Source organism: Aspergillus novofumigatus, assembly GCF_002847465.1.
Source record: "Aspergillus novofumigatus IBT 16806 chromosome Unknown P174scaffold_5, whole genome shotgun sequence".
Lineage (NCBI taxonomy): Eukaryota > Fungi > Ascomycota > Eurotiomycetes > Eurotiales > Aspergillaceae > Aspergillus > Aspergillus novofumigatus.
This window is the reverse complement of record NW_020194278.1, coordinates 936402-957542: the sequence shown is the minus strand read 5'-3', so window position 1 is coordinate 957542 and position 21141 is coordinate 936402. Positions and strand designations below refer to the sequence as shown.

The window sequence follows — 21141 nt, the reverse complement described above, 5'->3', positions numbered from 1 at the left end:
TGTCTGCCGGAGAACGAACTACTCGTCATTCCTCATCTTTGCTCGCATTCGCCATCGTTTGAATCTCGTTGGCGATGGCAGTCATCCCGATCAAAGAATAAGCTATTATAATATATTGTCTTCATACCTGCCACTCTTTGCGTGGTCGACATTGATTGCTGCGGCCTAGTGCCGCTCTGACTCGAGACAACTATGGCTTTCCAAGTCCCGGTCTCAAGACCTGTAAGGGTCCTTACAATTCCTACGCCTCTTATGCCGTCTATTCTGACTTTCCCCTCTTCACAGAATCTTGCGGCCGTCACTTCCGATCTCTGGCCATCGATGTCAAAGCTATTAAATGCGCCTTGGACTAGCATCCAACGCACGGCCACCTCCGCATCTCCTACAACCCGACGACTGCACCAGCGGACGCTTGGGGGAAACGAATCAAGTGTATGGTTCTATTGCGATCATAAGTCTTTCCTCAGTGCTATATTGACAATAAACTAGGTAACTGGCCGGATTCCGCTACCTGAGTGCCTGGACACAGTCCCCCTTGAGGCTTTGAACTCGAACGTCATGCAGCGACCTGTCCAACTTGGGTTGTCGCGGACTTCTCTAAGAGGTAGGCTCATTTTATCGACTTCCATGCATATCGGAATACTTAATTTTGCCATTAAAGATTCGCTCTGGAGTTCCGCGACTGTATCCCGCCGTCGTATTGTGTCTCATTCCGCTCGATCGTATTCGACACTATCCGCCACCCTAGGCCGGACTCGCCAGGCTCCGAAAGCCAACGGCCTTTCGAACCTACAACAGCAGCGGTTTATGTTTGGAGGCCCATCTCACGGTCTGTTAGCGCACCAGGAAAAGACCGCGAACAACAACCCAAGGAGTGCCCACGCACAGAATGCTTTCTATCAGACTCTGCTCCGTGCGAACATGCCCGCTGTTATTGTCGAACGATACCGCAGCGGTCAATTTGCGAGTAATCCACTGTCTGAAGCTATTTATCTGAAAGCGTTGCAGCGTGTCGGTGGCGCCGATTCCGCAGCGGCGGCACCCATCCAAGGTCAGAACCAGCATCTGAACCCCGACCAGCTGCAGGCTATCGGTCAAGCCGTCGCCGCTCGGAATCACGGTAGTCAGATCGGACTGGCGACAAAGCAATCCGGTACTGGGGCTAAGGATAATCCTCTGCATGTGGTTGTCGAAGAGTCGCTGGGCAGCGCTGTCTTTCGATGGGTCAAATTTCTGCTCGTTTTCGGCTTCTTCACTTACATCTCTCTTGTCGTGATTACCATTCTTGTCGAAACTACCGGCGTCTTAAAGAATATCAAGGGTCCGCAGAGCAATGAGGCTCAACCCCAACAGCAAACGGTTCGGTTCTCCGATGTACACGGTTGCGACGAGGCCAAGGAAGAGCTCCAGGAACTTGTCGAATTCTTGTTGAATCCGGAGCGATTCTCTTCCCTCGGTGGCAAATTGCCAAAGGGTGTGCTTCTTGTGGGACCTCCTGGTACGGGAAAGACTTTGCTTGCCCGTGCCGTCGCCGGAGAAGCTGGTGTTCCCTTCTTCTACATGTCTGGTTCCGAATTCGATGAGGTGTATGTGGGTGTCGGCGCCAAGCGTGTCCGTGAGCTCTTTGCACAAGCCCGGAGCAAGTCGCCCGCCATCATCTTCATTGACGAATTGGACGCCATTGGTGCTAAGCGGAATGAGAGAGATGCAGCTTATGTGAAGCAGACCCTGAACCAGCTGCTTACGGAGCTCGACGGATTCTCGCAGACCACTGGAGTCATCATCATCGCCGCAACCAATTTTCCCCAGCTGCTTGACAAGGCTTTGACACGACCTGGCAGATTCGATCGCAAGGTGGTCGTCGATCTTCCGGATGTTCGGGGTCGGATGGACATATTGAAGCATCACCTGAAGAACATTCAAATCAGCACAGAGGTCGACGTTGCAGTGCTTGCGCGTGGTACTCCTGGCTTCTCTGGTGCCGATCTGGAGAATCTGGTCAACCAGGCCGCCATTTACGCTAGCAGAAACAAGAAGCCCAAGGTTGGACCCAAGGACCTCGACTGGGCCAAGGACAAGATTATGATGGGCGCAGAGGCTCGCAGCAGGATCATTCAGGATAAGGACAAGCTTTTGACTGCCTACCATGAGGCAGGCCATGCTCTCGTTGCTTATTTCTCTCCTTCGTCTACGCCATTGTACAAAATTACCATTGTTCCCCGCGGAATGGCGCTGGGAGTGACGCACTTCCTGCCTGAGATGGACATGGTTTCCCGGAATTACACCGAGTATCTGTCCGATATCGACGTCTCCATGGGCGGAAAAGCAGCGGAGGAGCTGGTTTTCGGTCCTGACAAGGTCACAAGTGGTATTTCGGCGGTAAGTTCTGTCTTTCAAATTCCGAAAGTCTGTTCACGATCACTAATGTTCTGCAGGATATCCAACAAGCCACTGAAACCGCGTTCACATTGATCACTCGATTCGGTTACTCGAAGAAACTTGGCAACGTCGATCTGTCGACCAACTATGATAGTCTATCATCTGAAACCAAACAAGAAATCGAATCCGAAGTGCGACGACTGGTCGAGGAAGCGCGGATGCGTGCCACCAAGATTCTGACCGAACGGAGACACGAACTGGAACTTCTGTCCAAGGCACTGATCGAGTACGAGACGCTGACGAAAGAGGAGATGGAGAAGGTCCTGAGAGGCGAGAAACTGGACAAGATGGAGTCCGTACCGTCGGCTCCGCTCAAGCTGCCCGAGGCTCTGCAGACCGCAAAATTGAATCATCCATCCACCCAGGCCGAGGAACCGTCGACCGCAGCCAAATAATAGGTTTCTTCCTCACATATCCCTTCCATCACCCACCTCCTCTCTGCCGAAAATCAGGCGCCGCGTTTTTGACGGACTCCTTTGTTATCCGTATTTCGATTCCTATTTTCCATATGGTTTTCTTTCTTCGTTCCTCGGTCGCGTTTCTGACTTCATGGTGCTTCGCGTCTTTCGATATGAAGTCTCAAAACAGCAGTTGTTGCATATGAGGTGGGGCATATCGGTTTAAGAATGAGCGATCAATGTACTGTATTGCATAAACATACTTATAACATATTCATCCGATATCAATGAAGTTGTAAAAGTTGGGATTTTGCACAAGTGCTTATAAGGAGGGCATCTTGTAATTATATTATTCAAGCAGCTTCTGTAAAAGGCTACACTACAACCAAGACACTGAAACGATGCTGCGGAAATTCCGTTTGATTGATATGTATACAGAGTTATCCGTAGAAATACGGTTTATATAGGTGTAGTGTAGGAGTATATACTGATGATAGCGGGTATCCAAGAAGAGACCTAGACCTCCACCCTAGAAATGGACCTACTGACCACCCGAGACCAAGAGAAAGATGCCAAAATGCCATTACCCCAAGAAGCTGAAAACGGAACGCTCAATCGCAAGCACATTGCACACAATCATCACAAGATATATATGTAGGAAGACATGTCGTTACTCTTGGCCCTCGGACTCGATCTCGCTCGTGTCCAGCCAGCCGCGCGACATCTCGACGGCCTTGGACCACTGCTTGTACATCCGTGCGCTCTGCGCGGGCGAGATGCGGGGTGTGAAGGTGGTGCGGTTGGCGCGGTTCATGTTCTTGAGCTCACTGAATTCTTTCCAGACATCGATGGCGAACCCGGCGGCAATGGCGGCGCCCAGCGCGGTGGTTTCGTGCATGGCGGGACGCTCGACGGGGATTTGGATGATGTCGGCTTGTGTCTATACGAGTAAAGGAATGTCAGTTTCACTGGTATCGTGATGCGGAAGCTTTCTTTTCTTTCAGAGACGTACCTGCATGCAAATGTCGGAATTACTCATTCCGCCGTCCACGGCCAATTCCGACAATTTGTGTCCACTATCCCTTGCCATGGCATCGAGAATGGCCTTCGTCTGGAAGCAGGCTGCTTCCATGGTCGCGCGGGCAATATGTCCGCGCTGCGTGTGTTGCGTGATACCAACTTCGTAGAAGGTTAGCAATTCGACTCCGTTCAAGGGTACAATGCGTTCAGAAAACTTACAGATGGTGCCCTTGGCATCATCAATCCAGTAGGGAGCAAACAGACCACTGAAGGCAGTGACAAAAACGCAACCTCCGCTGTCGGGAACAGTGGCAGCAAGATCACTGACTTTGCGCGAATCACGGAAGAATCCGAGGTTGTTCATGAGGAAGGAGATACCACTTCCGGCAACGGCAACACTTCCTTCAAGGGCATACACCGGCTTTCGATCTTTACCCAACTGGAAGCCAACAGTGGCAAGCAAGCCGTGTTTCGAAATGACGGGTTTCTCACCGACGTTGTAGAGCAGGAAGCAACCGGTGCCATATGTGTTCTTCGCTGTACCCGGTGTAAAGGCGCAGTGACCGACCAAAGCTGCGGACTGATCGCCCAAGCAACTGGTGATCGGTACCCCATCGAGAGGTCCAAACCGGACGTATCCATAGCCCTCAGGGTCTGACGAGGGGAGAATCTTGGGGAGCCTGATCTTCTTCCTGTCGATACCAAAGAACTTGAGCAGTTTATCATCATATTGCAGGGTTTCGAGATTCATGAACATCGTTCTGGATGCGTTGGTAACATCGGTGACATGACGACCAGCTTCGGGCCCGCCGTTGAGGTTGTACAGAAGCCACGAGTCAACAGTTCCAAAAGCAAGTCGCCCTTCGTCATAAGCCTGCTTAACTTTGGGGCTATGGCGAAGAAGCCATACTAGTGAGACAGAAGAAGGGTATGTGGAGAGAGGTAGACCGCAGATAGCCGGCAGCTCATCCGCCCCCTCTTGCCCTTTGAGCTCTCGAACCAGATTCTTGGTTCTGGTATCAGGCCATGCGATCGCGTTGTGTAACGGTTCGCCAGTTTCCCAATCCCAGCAAAGTGTTGTCTCTCGTTGACTGGTAATCCCAATGGCTTCAATATCTGATTTGCTGTGGCCTAAAGCCAGGAAAGTCTTCATCGCTTCTTCAATGCATGTGTAAACGGAATCCACCAGTTCGAGGGGATCATGTTCGTGCCATCTAAAGGAGGGGACAAGGTAATGGTTAATTACAATCCACGAAGCAGCGAAAACCGCACTGGAGCGGCCGACTAGCAATATACCTAGCCACAAGGAGAGAATTGAACTTACCCTGAATGCTCGTGGATCTGGCGGAATTCAGTCTGATACTTGGCCACAGGAACACCTGTGCAATCGAAGATGATAAATCGTGAACTCGTAGTACCCTGATCGATGGCACCAATGAAGCGGTCTTTCAGGTTGTCGCCTCGGCGATTTTCATTTTGCAGTAGCGAGCGGTTGCCGTCATGCGATTGATAGGCGGAAATATCAATATGCGCTTGTTGCTCTTCGACGGCATTATCAAGCTCGGTCAGATCGAAAGGGTTCCTCATTGTGTCGCTTGCAGTGGGTTGATGTTATATATAGAGTGTGTGAGAAAAGACGTATATAAATCTGTCGTCTTCTTCCTTTCCTGAAATGGCCAGTGGAAAGGTAATGGCAAGCAAGATTGAGGAGATTGGGGATTGGTGCAGTAGTAAGGTAGTAGTAGTAGTGGTGGTAGTAGGAACGGGACTGGTGGGAAAATTTACAGTCCCTAATCTGGTCTAACTCCAATCTATAAGACAGCGAAGAGGATGGAAGATAGGAACAGACGGAGAGAGAGTAGCCGGGAGACGCAAAAAGGGTCGATCTCAGTCTACAAATGAGGAGAGGTGGCGGTGCGTGGTACGCGGGGCAAAAGACGCTCTTCTTGGTCGACTTTTGAATAAGAGCAGAAGTCAAGACTGGGTTTGGTGACGTATAGCTGACTGTCGGGGCGGGGAGGGGATGAGGAGGAGGGGTGACGGTGGTTGAAGATCGGAGGATAAGTTATTCGGGTGGAGCGCTGAATAAGGCAGAAGAGGATCTTAAGAGGATGCCGTTTCCTGTTGTGTACCTCTTTACCTCTCGGTAGGCGCTGTGAATTATGATGATGGTGATGATGTCGGAATATTAAGATATTATGGAGAGCCAGTTGGAGGATCCGGTTTGACTGGGCGAGAGACAGGACCGGGACAAGAAAACGATGAGGTCACCGGTTGGGTAATTGAGTGTGGTTTATTCGGCGGAGATGTGGGGTGGAGGAGTTCAGATTAGAGAGGTGATGATTAGTAGTACTTTATTAGGGGTAGAAGGAAGAGACAGAAGAGGCGATGATAAGAAGAAGAAAAAGGAAGAGATCAATCAATTGTTTCATGAACTCACATCAGGACGTGGGAGACTCTTTATCCAAGAGGGTGGATCTAAGGAAGAATTAAATTTATTTTTCTACAAGCCCGTGCTTTACCTTCAGGCTTACAGGAAGAGGACTAGATCAGGTACCATACAGAAGTAGAACAATCTGTAAGTTTTCTCCGTAGGGACTCCCCCGGCTTCAGGATAAAAGGCAGAAGAAAGTCCCTCCATTCATCCATGGCGGAGAAGTGGGTGCGTGGGGGACAAATCCTACTCTTTGCCTCTTGTTAACTTGAATCTGTTTAAGCTAGTGGTTTTTTTTTCTGATCAGACGACCATTTGACTTCGTCAGCGTTGACATATCTCCTTTCCTAGGGCTCCAGTCCAGTACCTGTACCTACTGATTGCTACTATCCCCTTACTTCGTCCCAATCCTATCTTGTCCGCGTTTATCTCTGTTTTCCTCTAAACTCTTTGTCCTTAGTTTCTAGCTTATTTCCTACCTCTCTAGATGCTGTTTTCCTGGGTGTGGTTACAGACCTTCAGAGGCTCCAGGTCAGAATCGGCAAGGTACCCGAAATCCGATATGGAACTCTAGACCTTCTGGACGCATTTCTGAACCAGCGAGATACCCCATCAAAGCCGCTAAGAATAGTTTCGGACTTGCACATGACACCGATCCAGACCCATCGTCTTGTAGTAAATTCCATAGACTTCTTTCCTATGATCACCACTATTATCCTGCCTGCCCCAAAAATCATATATCATCGAGCAACTGCTCAAGCGGTCAAGCCAGGAATTCTAGTTTAGTAAATAAGCTCATTTACAAACTCAATTCATTCAGAGTCGGAGGGGAAGGAGGTACATCTTTAAGCCGAGAGCCCATTGAACTTTTCCAGCCCGATGAATGCGACTACGTACCTTAGCTGGGACTGCAGCCACATGCAGATCCAGACACGGAGTTCTGGAACTCATCCCTTTACTACCAGTCTACCTTACTCCAAAGATGACTATAAAACCTGCACAGAGAACAGAAGGGGACCCTCCCGTTCGCGTACTCCGCTGTCATCCTCTGGATAAATAATTTGTCGATCAAGCACATGTGCCACATGACAATGTCCAATTTTCTTCTCGTCCGAATGTACCTAGTAGTCTACTATGATACCCATGATCTAGACCCCCAATTCAATTAATAATTCCTTGCTACTTGGTCTGTGAATTTACGTACCCAGTATAGTATAGCATCCCCCTATTGGACATGCCCTTTATTCCGTACATCGGCATTTATCCCCTGTTGTAGAGTCCATCTAGATTGCTTCCGGACAGAGAAGATCCAAATAAGCTTGGGAGATATCCCGGGCGGCGAAGGGTCTAGGAACGTTGGCAGGCTGGCAGCTACGTCCAGCGCTCTGATTTATGGAGAAATTTTTGTCAATTCCGGATACTCGGTTCGGCTACTTTAGTCTTGGTCTACCTCTGGAAGCCGGAAGATTTGTGTTGAACACAGAGCAACTGTACTACGATGCTCAGGCATCAAGATATCTAGATATACATTTAATTAAGCCATAAATATGGTGATAATGATATCGTTGATTAATGCCCCTCATCTACAGTATTACGTTGATCAGAATGTTTACGGTACTACCAGTAGAAGTGTAGTTATGGCCCAGATAGTGGGCGGATTGTGACGTCTTCGACCAGACTTAACCTGCTTACTCCGACTTCTCTTTCTCCCCTTTTGCCTCTTCGAATCGTTATTCTACACCCAATGCCAAGAAACGGCCTGTTCCACCTTGGATAATTGCGCAAACAACATTGACTATTGACACTGCAAGGGTAGATCGTCCAGTCCATCATGAATAGCCTTGTGATGCTCAAGTCAACAGGGTGCTAGACCAACTTTAAACAAGAAACAGACAAAGAAAAGAAAAGAAAAGGAAAAAGAAAAAGAATGCGGCGCTGGCACTGTACAACATAGCAGCAGATGCACAGTTCGGCCTAGTTGGCCAAAACGGACGATAGTATGGGACCTACAGGCAGTCAGGCACTCACGGGACGGAATCGTTGTTCTCTCTTAAGCAGGCCGAGTCCGACATACCTTCCGCACTTAGCTTTGGACTTTGGGGGCCAACCTTGCCAAGGTAGAATCATTGACTCTTACGCCCCTCACAGGAAGTACGAACTAAACTATCGTCTTGCCCCGAGGCTTTCATAGTACTCCCGTACTCCGTACGCAGTACTCGAGAAAAGTTGTCCCTTCTGACCTTACAAGGCCGTTGTTTCCTGCAATTGCAACCGCAACTCGTCATCGAGCTTTTCCGACTGATCACGCAATATGTCTTTAGTTTTTCGAATCATTCTACCCTAGGTAGTCTCTACCTACCTTTGATCCTATCTCTTCTGGTAAGGTAATTATGCTCTGTAGCGTTAGATTTAATTGGACCAATCAAAGAGAAGTTTTGAATTTCTCTAGACTAACCGTCTTGACGCTACTCCGTACCCCTCTTCAGCTTAATCCAGCAATTTTCGAGAACCCACCGAATAAGTCTAACCTGTTCATATACAGTCCAATAGAAATTCAAACAAAAGAAAGTACCAGCGTCCGCCAGGTCATTGAATTCGCATGTAATCTACAGAAACTCGATCAAAACGATGCGACGTCTTTCCCACTGTCACATTGAGCTGCCACAGGCAGCCCGGGATATCACCCAACCCCTCAATAGGTCATATCATGTGCTATGAGCATCTCAAAATGCACAGAGTATCACCTGTATCCCGCAAGTCTGTCATTTACTCAGACTCCTCCTCGCCGAGCTCGGCGCGGCGGCGAGCATTAGCCTCTTCCTTCTCCTTCTTCTGCAGGAAGAGCAGCGCGTTGATCTTGTCGGTGATCGTGTGCTCAGTGCTGATGGTGTTGGCGATCTGCTCACGGCCGATCAAGCTGGCCACGATGCTGGCTCCGACAACGAAGGTCAGGACAAAGCGGTACATGCCATACCAGTGGGGAGCACGGCCGTGGGCAGCAGCGCGGGCGTCATTGTAGTACAGGAAGGTGAAGGCGAGGAACTGGCTGATCAAGGCGTATTCGACGGGAAGTAGCAGGGTGGGCCAGGCAACAGCGGGGGCGATGACACCGGCAGCGTAGCGCCTGTAACCGTGCTTGCCACCGTATCCGGCCCATTCAAGACCCCAGTGAACAGCTCCAAGGAAGGAGAGGATCTTGAGGGTCGCTTCGCGTCAGATAGGGAGCTTGACAGCAGGATAAATTCAAACTCACCACAGCACCATAGCCGACCTGGATAGGCTCGAGCATGTGAAGCATCAGCTCGGCAGTCTGGCCGGAGAAAATGAGGCCATCACCGGTGGCGGTAGCACGGTTGATCTCGTAGGAAAGGTAGACAGTCTCGAGGGAAGTAGCGAGGTAGGGGATGACACCAGCCATTCCGAGGTAGAGAGCCTCCTTGGGGGTTCCCTCAAGGCTGAAAGTGTCCTTGATGACTTTCTGAAGGTCGTCAAACGCCACGGTTTAGTGATATATCCCATACATAACATAGGTACGGCAGGCTCCCGTCATGAATGCCGGCCGGACGTATCGAACTTACCGCTTCGGTCTTGATACCCGCCATCATGTCATGGTCCTCCTCGGCAACCTTGGCTTCCTGCAAACAAACATCAGCAATTGACCAGAACTCTCAACATGAGCGGCACTGACCTTGGGGACGTTGGTAGAGCCCGGGACGCTGGAGGCATAGCGGACAAGCGCAGTGGTGACGGGCTTGCGGGTAGTCAGGGCCAAGCTGGATGCGCGAGCGGGAAAACGAGCGGAGGATGTCAGGTGAGCCTTGAACACATTGTTGGAGAAAGTCGAGCGGGCGACCGAAGCATTGGAGCTAGAAATAGCCCTGAGCACAGAGCGGGCAACCGAGTTTCTGTAGAGCATGGTGGACTGGGGTAGCTAATTTTTTCCGATGTTTGGTTAGTGATGAGGTCTGGAAAGCTCGGATAGCCGGGATATAGCCGGCAGAGGACCCAATTGAGGCTGGAAAGTGCTACAAAATGGCTCTAAAGATAGAGGCAAGGCTGTTTACCTGATGCTTTACCGAGCTGAACTCGTAAGAGTGGAGATTTTGTGGTCGTGGAAGCAATCAATCCTGAGGACCGGGAATGAAGTGATACAATGATGAGGTGTGGTAACCTCTGGCTTCGGCAGACCATACAGACCAATCCCGTAACTGTTATTAGGAATTATTGCCTCAGGCATGAATCGTTCAGTGACCTCCGGATCAAAATAGACGCCATAACGGGATGACCCGACGTCACGTGGCTGAGTCAGCGCAGCTAGAGGGTTGCAGCCCTAGGCATCTAACTAGATGCAGTCAGAACGGAGTCTCCAGGAAAAGGACCGACGTCACTCCTCGCAAGGTTGCCCGCTCGAGATCCGCCGCGTCACGGCTGTTCAACGGCAACCACTACTGCTGGTACACAAACCCCCCTAATCAGTCGGCCAGCACATGTTTCCCCAGGCACTGAGCCATACATTTTCTTTACGACGCAATTGGGTAATCAGCTTGCCTTGATACCCAACTATCTACGGCCCTGACCACCATTATCTCATCCAGGTTTCCTGTCAAGTGGACACACGACCTACCGTTCTGACAGCTTGCTTTCGTATTTGCCCCATTATCCACGACATCGTACCAGTTTGGAAAACAAATAGACTTCCTTCTTGAACTGGTTGGCCCGCATCAATCTTGAATGCGCTTTTTGCCAACCACCTGGATGGCTAAGGCTATCGTTACTTGCGAGTGTATCTAGAGCTCGCGCAGGTATGCCATTTCCTGCGAATTTATTCCTCAAGCATTCCATATTTTCACCATCCATCAACTCGTTCAAATAAATGTATAACTCATCTTTCTAACGCCGTCATCACTAGGTACGAGTGATTGTTATCATCCGTCAGCAACCTCTGACCTTCCCTGGGCCGACCTGGGTCACGGTCGCACCCCGCAGTCATGTTGGAAGGCTTGGTCGCAAACCTGCTCAATCGCTTCTTGGGCTATTATGTCAAGAATTTCGATGCAAAACAATTGAACATCGGTATCTGGTCCGGCGATGTCAAGCTTCGCAACCTCGAGCTGCGACGGGAGGCTCTTGATCAACTACATCTTCCGTTAAATGTCGTCGAAGGCCACCTCGGCGAGCTCACCCTGTCCATACCCTGGTCTAATCTGAGAGGGAAACCGGTCAAAGTTGAAATCGAAGATGTGTTTCTCCTAGCAGCCCCGAAGGAAGATGCGGACTATGACCCGGAGGAAGAGGAACGAAGAGCTTATAACCTCAAGATGGAAAAGATTGAGAGTGCGGAAATCTTGCGAGAGCGGAATACAGAGGGCATGAGCCAGGAGGAACAGCGACGGAACCAGAGCTTCACCCAGAGCCTCGTCACCGCCGTTGTTGACAACCTCCAAATATCCATCAAGAACGTGCACTTTCGATACGAGGACTCGATTGCTTCACCAGGTCACCCTTTCGCCATCGGTCTTACACTGAAGGAACTCAGCGCTGTGAGCACTGACTCCGAATGGAACCCTACTTTCATCCAATCGACCTCCACTACCACCCACAAACTAGCTACACTGGGTGCGCTATCAGTATATTGGAACACTGATGCCGAGCTTCTGGGCACAGGACGAGGCTCTGACCTGGGCGCAGAAGCACAAGGTATTAGGCACGCGGAGCTGATTGAGAAACTAAGAACTGCCATTGAGAGCGAAGAGAGCCACCAGTTTATGCTTCGTCCCGTCAGTGGTCGTGCTGGCTTGGAGTTGGATAAGTCAGGAAAGCATGACCGGCCAGCCATCAAGACACGGTTACTGTTTGATGAGCTTAGTTTCGTTCTGGACGACGATCAATATCGCGATGCTCTAATGCTAGTCGATCTTTTCCATTACTTTCTTCGTCATCAGGAATACAAGAAGCTCCAGCCGAAATGCAGACCGAAAGAGGACCCCGGGCATGGTTCAGATTCGCCGGAGAAGCGGTTCTCAGCAAAATCCACGATCGAAACCGGCGCTGGTCGTGGGATTATATCAAAGAGCGACGGGACGACCGTATAGCCTACATCCATCTGTTCAAGAAGAAAAAGCGGGAGGAACCCTTGTCTCCACAGGAGGCAGAGGATTTCGAACGTCTAGAACGAAAGCTCAGTTACGAGGATATTCGATTCTGGAGGTCATTGGCGAGAAATCAACTGCGGAAGGAGAATATTGGCCTCAAGAAGCCCGCACGCCAACAAACTTGGTCGGAATGGATATGGGGCACCAAGAAGGAGGAGTCTGAAGAGACCACGATGACCGAGGAGCAACGGCAGGAACTCTATAATGCCATTGACTGGGACGAGAAGAAAGCGATCGCCGAGAGTGTCGAAGTGCCAAGAGAGTGGGTAAAGCTTCAGGTCAACTCCGGTCTCAGAGCCGGAAGCTTCACATTGAGGCGTGATCCCCACGGAAAGTGTAGTGAAGTCATGAAATTGGTGTTTGACAATCTACGAGCGAAGGCTTTGCAGCGCCCGGATTCCTTCTTCATCGAAGTTGATCTGGGTGGGCTCAGAGTGTATGACGGAACAACCGAAGGTAGTCTCTTTCCACAGATAGTCAAGGTCAAGGATTCTCTCCCACAGTCCGAGGACAGTCAAACGCAGCCCCCTGATGGTAACGAGTTGCATCCGGAGACCAACGAGGAATACGAGGAGGCTGAGGATAACCTGTTTCAATTCCAGCTTGAGAAGAACCCATTGGAGGGCGACGCCGACTCGGTGGTGAAAGTCAAGATGAAGAGTATCGAGGTCATCTATAATCCGAGGTTCCTTGTGGAGATTGTTAAATTCTTCGAGCCCCCTGAGCGACACATGGAGTCCATCGGAGCCCTCTTGGACTCAGCAGGAGCAACTGTCGAGGAAATCCGCCAGCAAACCCGAGCAGGCTTGGAGTTTGCCCTGGAGGAGCACAAGAAGGTCGATGCTCACTTCGACATACACGCACCTCTCATTATAGTGCCAGAAAGCATTACACAAGAAAGCTCCCTCTGTCTCATCTTGGACGCAGGTCACATCAGTGTCAATAGTGAACTGGTCGATAGGCAGACCATGAGAGACCTCCAGGCCAAGCAGAAACGGCAATACGATGAGAACGACTACAAGGAACTGGAGCATTTGCTATACGATAGATTCCTTCTTAAGCTTGACTCCACCCAGGTTTTGATCGGCCCTGGAATTGAGAGTACTAAATCGCAACTCACATCCGAGGTCAAGAACCGAAACTTTCATATCATCGATCGTATAAACGTGGACTTTGTCTTGGAACTGTGTATAGTACCGAAAAGCACCGAGCTCACCAGGACTCGAATATCAGGCCATCTGCCGGAGTTACACGCTTCGATGTCTGACATAAAGTACAAGGGTCTGATGAAATTGATTGACATCGCAATTCCACGATTTGACGAGGGAGGTGTTTCCGATCGTTCGCCCGCAAAGAGCTCGAGTGAATCGACAACAGCAGGGAATAGAGCAAGATCGGCTTCCTTGCAGCCCTCAGTACCCAGGGAACTGCCGGTCGTCGATGAAGATTCCGATTCCGAGACAGATCACGAGCAGACAAAGAAAAGTGTCGATAGACTGCCCAACATTCACCGCAAAGATTTTGAATTTAAGTTCACAGTTGGCTGTCTCCGTGGCTCACTGTTCCGGTCGGATCCAAATGACCAGTTTCGAGACCAATTGTTGGTAGAGCTTGTTGCTGAAGGTTTCGAATTAGACTATTATATGCGACCGTTCGACATGGTGGCAGAGATCGTTCTGCAGTCTCTGAGTGTGGACGACTATATCGAGGAAAACCCCATTCCTGACTTCAAGAGGATCATTTCTTCCAAGGGATTCGACGCAGACGAAGATAAGGACCTCTTTCACCTCAAATTTGTTCGAGTCAAGCCAGAGTCACCCGAGTTTCTGTCTACCTACGAAGGTATAGCAATGAACCTTGATATGTCCATATCTACCATAAACCTTGTGGTCACTAGGAAGACACTTCTCACTCTGCTGGACTTCGTTCTCCTCACCTTCACCAGCCCAGAGCAGCCCAGAACCCAGATACCGTCGTCCGACGAGACTGTCCAGGACACCACTGCTCTCACCCAGGACACAGAACAGCCGGGAAAGATTCGGATCAAAGCTGACTTGAAGAGCATCGCCCTCATTCTAAACAATGACGGCGTCAGACTTGCTACACTGAGTCTTCACACTGCGGACGTGGGAATTAATCTTGTTGGCCGCTCAATGCTTATCCAGTCTCGAATCGGTAGCTTAACCCTCATAGACGATGTCAATACCGGCGCCTCAGCCACCTCCGACCTGCGGAGGCTTTTGACCATCGAGGGTGATAACTTCGCTGATTTTAAATACGAGACCTTTGATCCCGAGAGCACAAATTATCCCGGTTACGACTCTGAGGTCTATCTAAGATCGGGTTCTATCAAAATCAATTTCCTCGAAGAGCCATATCGCAAGATCATCAATTTCCTTGTCAAGTTCGGCAAGATGCAGGCTATCTTTAATGCTGCCCGCCAGGCCGCGGCTAGTCAAGCCAACCAGCTGCAAGAGAATGCATCTAAGATGCGATTTGACGTCGTTGTCAAAACTCCAATCTTGGTATTTCCCGGTGCCGTGAGACCTGATCGACCCCGCGACACAGTCACTGCTCATCTCGGAGAGATTTATGCTAAGAACACTTTCGTTCCTCTGGATGAACATGCGGAAAGTCCCGCCGTTAACCTGATTTCTTCAGGCATACGCAATATCCGCCTGACATCCAAGTTCCACTTCGGGGAAGATGTAGTCGAAGAGCTGGAGATGATCCAGAAAGTCAACTTGGACTTCAGCATTTGCTACCTTGAGCATCAGAAGGATAATCCACGTCCAGATATGGAAATCGAAGGGTCTATGTCTCCCATAAACCTTAGAGTGTCGCAAAAGCAACTCAAATTTCTGCTAGAGCTCTCGAAAACTGTGCCCGGCGCTTTCTCAACCGACTATGAGCAGCAAGAACTCGAAGCCTTTGAAGATCTTCCTACGTCTGTAACAGACACAAGCAAAGGAGCAGATTTGAAACTCGCTCAAACCACCCAGGAGCATGAAAAGACCGCCGAAGGATCGGGTTTGGACTACGAGACCTGGGCCAAGCTAGATATGATTTTCAAGGTAGATAGTGTCGGCCTGGAACTTATCCTTGCAAAGGACGACGAGCCAGTGGGTGATCTGGAGGACTCGAGTCTGTCGAAGTTTTCGCTTAATGACACCAAAGTCAAATTGCGCATGCTTACCGATGGGTCTCTGGAATCCGAGCTCTTGATTCACTCCCTGTCTGTTCGCGACAGCCGCAATCAGGACACGAACAAATTCAGGAAGATCATGTCACTGATCAATAACGATGTGCAACAGCAATTCATGGCTAGTCTCTCTATGTCGCCTGGGCCAGAGAAACATCTTATTGCGATGTTGACGATCGACAGCCCACGTATCATACTGGCGCTGGACTATTTGTCCGCTTTGCAGTCGTTTATGAACTCGGTTTTCACGGCAGAGGAGCCGGTGACCGTAGAAGAGATTGAGGAGACTGATGAAGCTTCTGAGCCAAGATCCAGTACCACAGAAAGCCCAGACCAAACTGCCATCGCCACCCCAGGCGAGGACTCGACAAGCTCGGCCGGCCAGACAACGATTTCATTCAGAGTGAACCTTGTTGACGCCCAGATTATCATGATTGCCAACCCTGCCATTTCACATACCGAGGCTATAGTGCTTGGTACAAAGCAAGTACTCTTCTCCCAGCAAAACGTCTCTACACTGCAGATCAACAAAGTCGGCATGTTCTTGTGTCGCATGGACAAGTTCGAGACCAGTAGGCTGCGGATTTTGGACGATTTTACGCTGGAGCTGTCCATGGATAGTCGGCCACAGGAGAAAGGCTCATCGTTAACTTCCATAGACGTGCACATTGAACCGTTGGTGCTTCGCCTTTCCCTCAGAGACATCTTGATGGCAATACAGATTGTCAATAAGGCCTCCGAAATGAGAGCAAACAGGTCACAGGAAATAGAGAGCGGCGACGTGAAGAGAGTATCAGATGGTAGACAACCCAGCGCGAAGTCCACTCGAAGGAGATCAAGCGCTGCGCGGTCGTCACATGCCCCTGCCTTGATATCACGACGAGCGAGCGGCAAACCGGCTAATCAAGGAGCTGCTTCGGAACGCTCAGCTATACTGAAGCGCGAAGAACTGAGCGCGCAGATCGACGGCGTCAGAGTGATTCTCATAGGGGACTTGCATGATCTTCCATTGCTCGACTGGAGCGTCAAGAAATTCACCGTCGATGTTCGCGATTGGTCGTCTGCACTGAGTGCTGACACTAGCTTTGATACCTTCATCAACGTTTACAATTTCTCCAAGTCGGCCTGGGAACCGCTCATTGAACCCTGGCAACTTGGTTTTCACGTCGCCAAGGAGGTCGACCCTGAAGTCTTTTCAATCGATGCCTACTCACATAAGAACATGGAGCTCACTGTGACCTCGGCTACAATTGCATTGGCATCCAAGTCCTTCCAGTTTCTCTCTACCGATGAAGATGTTCTTTCCAAACCCCGCGGAGCCGACGCACCCTATCGGATTCGCAATTATACCGGCTTCGATCTTCATGTCTGGGCGGATGTCAGCACCGGAGAGGAAGGTCCGGCTGCTAAGCTCTCTGACGGGGAAGAATACCCTTGGAGATTTGAAGACTCGACTGCAGTACGTGAGACTCTTGCACCTGAAGGCCAAGGCGGCGTTGTCGGGGTGAAACTCGAAGGGAGCGGTTTCGAGAGCATCAACCGCATTCCAGTGGCTAGGGAGGGCGAATTCTTGTATAGCCTCAAACCCAAGGCAGATGGTGTTCTCCATAGGCTTCTAGTCGAAGTTAAGCTGGGTACCGACAACGCCAAGTATATTACCTTCCGCTCGCCACTGGTTATCGAAAACAACACTCAAATACCGGTAGAGCTGGGCATCTTAAATCACAAAGAAGGACATCTTCTCAAGATTGAGAAGATTCTTCCTGGGGATGCGCGGCCTGCACCTGTAGGTGCCGCCTACTTGCATTCAGTCCTCATCCGTCCTGATCAGGGCTTCGGATATGAATGGTCAACAGAACCACTGCACTGGAAAGATCTTTTGCGGCGACCTACTCGCACGATCAAGTGCATCAGCGAAAGCGGACAGCAGGCTCCGCCCTTCTACTTCCAAATGAATGCCACCTACAACCCAAAGGATTCCTTGACGAACGTCTATCCTTACATGCGTATACGTATTTTCGCTCCGGTGGAGATTGAGAATCTATTACCATATGATTTCAAATACCGCATTTACGACAAGAACACAAAGAAGGATTGGACCAATTTCCTAAGGAAGGGTGGTGTCAGTCCGGTCCATGTTGTTGAGCTATCTCATCTACTGCTTCTCAGTATTGACCTAGAGGACACCGTCTTTAGGCAAAGCGAATTCGCCATCATTAACGGAAATGCGCAAGATTACCGAAGGGAACACATGCTCTCACTCAAGGATGAACAAGGCATTCCGTTAAGACTAAAGCTCCATTACTTCAACGTTCCAGATAGTGGAGGCGCTTTCAAGGTGTCGATTTACAGTCCGTATCTTATCTTGAACAAGACAGGACTGCCAATGGAGATCCAGAGCAAGGCCTTCTTGCAATCAGCACGCTCCGCAGCTGGTGAGGGCCTGAACCCCGATCCAAGACATGGCGGGCGGGCTCTCCCATACATGTATGCTTATCAGTCGGAAGATCCGAAGAACCGATCTATTTTGAAGATAGGAGATTCCGCCTGGAGCAGGCCGCAGAGTTTTGAGGCTCTTGGGAGCAACTTTGAAGTTGTCTTGCCCGATAGGCAAGGGAAGTGCGAGTTCCATGCAGGGGTGTCTGTTATGGAGGGTGAAGGCAAATATAAGATGACTAAAGTTGTCACCATTTCTCCTCGCTTCATCCTGAAAAACAAGCTGAGTGAGGACATTTTGGTCCGCGAACCCGGCTCATCAAACGTGCTTACCATCAAGAGTGGCGATTTGGTGCCCCTGCATTTCCTGCGCCAGATTGCAGAGAAGCAACTTTGCCTGTGCTTCCCCGGCGTGAACAATCAATGGTCATCGCCTTTCAACATTGCAGACGTTGGAACCGTACATGTGAAACTTGCCAAGGCAAATCAACGTCAGAGGCTTATCAAGGTTGATATCATCATGGAAGGCGCTACGCTTTTTATCCACTTCAGTTTGGAAACTCGAAATTGGCCCTTCTCCATGCGGAATGAGAGTGATTCCGAATTTATCTTCTACCAAGCTGTAAGCACCCCTGCGCGACATATGACTCGTATACATGCTAACACACTGACTGCCCTTATAGAATCCAAACGTGGAGGATGACGAGGAGGATAGAACAAGTGGCTGGCGGCCAATTCGCTACCGGCTCCCAGCCCGCAGCATCATGCCATATGCATGGGATTATCCGGCTACGAAGAACAAGTCTCTCGTCTTGACGTGTAATGGAAAGGAAAGGCACATCAGGCTCACCGAGATAGGCAACCTGATACCGATGAGAATACCGCCTTCACGACCTGGGGAGCCGCAAAAGATTGTTGATATCAACATCGTGGCTGACGGGCCGACCCAGACCCTCGTCTTGTCAAATTTCAAGCAATCTCGAAGTCTTTATAAGCAACAGAAGGCACAGACATCCCAGACTAGTGTGTCAACCGGTTTTGAGGTAAAGGAGCTGGACTCGGACGTCAATTTCAAAGCTCAGCTACGTCTGGCGGGCATCGGGGTCTCGTTGATCAACAAGAATCTGAAGGAGCTGCTATATCTCACTTTCCGCGAAATCGAGATCAAGTTCAGAGAATCAAGGGTTTACCAGACTTTGAACACAACGATCAAATGGATCCAGATCGATAATCAACTTTATGGGGGCATCTTCCCCATCTTGTTGTATCCAAGCGTTGTGCCAAAGACCGGAAAGGAGATGGAGGCCCATCCGATCTTTCACGCCATGGTTACACGCGTAAAAGACGACTCTTACGGTGTACTTTACATCAAATATGCCACGGTACTACTTCAACAGATGACACTTGAGCTCGATGAGGACTTTATCTTCGCCATGCTCGATTTTGCAAAGGTTCCTGGTGCTTCATGGTCCGAAGAGCAGGAAGGAAAACTCTGCGATGAAGATCTAAAAATCCCAGAACCGCAGAATGAAAGTGCTAGCCAAGATGTGTACTTTGAGCTCCTTCATTTGCAGCCGATGCAGTTGGATATCTCATTCATGCGGACAGAGAGGGTTAATGCCGAGAATACCATGCAGCCCTCCAACCCTCTCATGTTCTTCGTCAATGTCATATCCATGTCAATGGGCAACATCAACGACGCCCCCGTTCGTCTCAATGCTCTTATGTTAGAGAACGCTCGTGTCTCTTTCGGAATCCTTCTGAACAATATTCAGAGACATTACACTCAGGAATTCCTTCGTCAAGTCCACGTCATTCTTGGGTCGGCGGATTTCCTGGGAAATCCAGTGGGTCTGTTCAATAACGTCAGCTCTGGTGTTGCTGCTATCTTCTACGAGCCCTATCAGGGACTGGTCATGACCGATCGGCCTCAGGAACTGGGCATGGGTATTGCAAAAGGCGCTACAAGCTTCGTCAAGAAGTCCGTCTTTGGTTTCTCAGACAGTATGGCCAAATTCACCGGAAGCATGTCCAAGGGACTTGCGGTCGCCACGCTAGACAAAGAATTTCAAGATCAACGACGAATGTCGAAGTCTCGGAATCGGCCAAAGCATGCATTGTATGGTATCACGGCCGGTGGAAATGCGTTCGCAACCAGCTTAGCAAGCGGCATTGGAGGTCTTGCTCGCCACCCGCTGCAGGGTGCGGAGAAAGAAGGTCTCCAAGGTTTCATCAAGGGTGTCGGTAAGGGTGTACTTGGACTGGCCACCAAGCCGGCAATAGGCGCCTTTGACCTTGCCTCAAGTACGTCAATCTCCAGGAAAATAATGATGCTCATGCTGACTGTTGTCTAGATCTCGCCGAGGGTGTACGAAACACCACGACAGTGTTTGACGCGGAAGGTCTTGACCGTGTTCGCCTAACACGTTTCATTGCCACGGACGGTATAGTGCGGCCATACTCACAGCGCGAGGCTTTGGGTCAATTTTGGCTTAAGACAGCCGACGACGGCAAGTATTTCAACGAAGACTACATTGCGCACTTGGAGCTGCCGGGCAAGGACATGCTGGTCATGTTGACGTACGACCGAATAATGCTTGTGCGCAGCAAGAGACTCCGAACAGAATGGGATATCCGATTGACAGACATCCAAACCATTTCCAAGGAACGGACTGGTATGAGCATTACGCTCAAGGGTGGCGCAAACGGGCCTTTCATTCCCGTGCAAGACGAGAGCTCGAGGAATTGGCTGTACCGCCAGATCGCCATTGGTAGGTCTATCTATCCCGATAACCTCCGGAGTGAACGGTTGCTAACCATCTGAAACAAAAGCTGTCAACGCATTCAATGAAAGGAACAATACAAGAGTTTGAGTTGGGATTCCTTCCATCTTAAAAAATCAGGCTACGTCTCTCTCACAAGAAAAATGTGTTGAAGGGGACCAACACGAGGATGTATGATGCATTAAACGTACTTGGTCAGATTCTACACTCGCATTCCGCTTTTCAGAGTATATAATTCTACCACAGCCATTTTAGTGATGAGCATGGACTGTCAATG

At 49.9% G+C, this 21141-nt stretch overlaps 4 protein-coding genes across 4 annotated transcripts; 2 read left to right on the top strand and 2 right to left on the bottom strand.

Moving 5' to 3' along the window:
* The first annotated feature begins 14 nt into the window (after nucleotides 1-14).
* Nucleotides 15-3144, top strand: P174DRAFT_504748 (i-AAA protease YME1). The gene is made up of 4 exons (XM_024831222.1): nucleotides 15-222; nucleotides 286-432; nucleotides 490-2379; nucleotides 2436-3144. Exons 1-4 carry the CDS (start codon nucleotides 193-195, stop codon nucleotides 2832-2834), a joined length of 2466 nt encoding a protein of 821 aa, XP_024681222.1. The 5' UTR covers nucleotides 15-192; the 3' UTR covers nucleotides 2835-3144.
* Nucleotides 3145-3507: 363 nt separating this feature from the next.
* P174DRAFT_421675 (glycerol kinase) lies at nucleotides 3508-5444 on the bottom strand (the record flags this gene model as incomplete). The annotated part of the gene is made up of 4 exons (XM_024824972.1): nucleotides 3508-3777; nucleotides 3850-4016; nucleotides 4077-5128; nucleotides 5182-5444. 4 exons carry the CDS (start codon nucleotides 5442-5444, stop codon nucleotides 3508-3510), a joined length of 1752 nt encoding a protein of 583 aa, XP_024681221.1.
* Nucleotides 5445-8711: 3267 nt separating this feature from the next.
* Nucleotides 8712-10458, bottom strand: P174DRAFT_442479 (DUF3429 domain-containing protein). Its single transcript, XM_024827587.1, has 5 exons — nucleotides 10356-10458; nucleotides 9980-10222; nucleotides 9870-9926; nucleotides 9545-9769; nucleotides 8712-9486 (listed from the first exon to the last, which is right to left on the bottom strand). The coding sequence occupies exons 2-5, from the start codon at nucleotides 10205-10207 to the stop codon at nucleotides 9058-9060; spliced, it is 939 nt and encodes a 312-aa protein (XP_024681220.1). The 5' UTR covers nucleotides 10208-10222; nucleotides 10356-10458; the 3' UTR covers nucleotides 8712-9057.
* Nucleotides 10459-11279: 821 nt separating this feature from the next.
* Nucleotides 11280-20954, top strand: P174DRAFT_421673 (membrane morphogenesis protein VPS13; the record flags this gene model as incomplete). Its single annotated transcript, XM_024824971.1, has 5 exons — nucleotides 11280-12377; nucleotides 12437-18703; nucleotides 18765-20385; nucleotides 20436-20852; nucleotides 20914-20954. The coding sequence occupies 5 exons, from the start codon at nucleotides 11280-11282 to the stop codon at nucleotides 20952-20954; spliced, it is 9444 nt and encodes a 3147-aa protein (XP_024681219.1).
* Nucleotides 20955-21141: the final 187 nt, after the last annotated feature.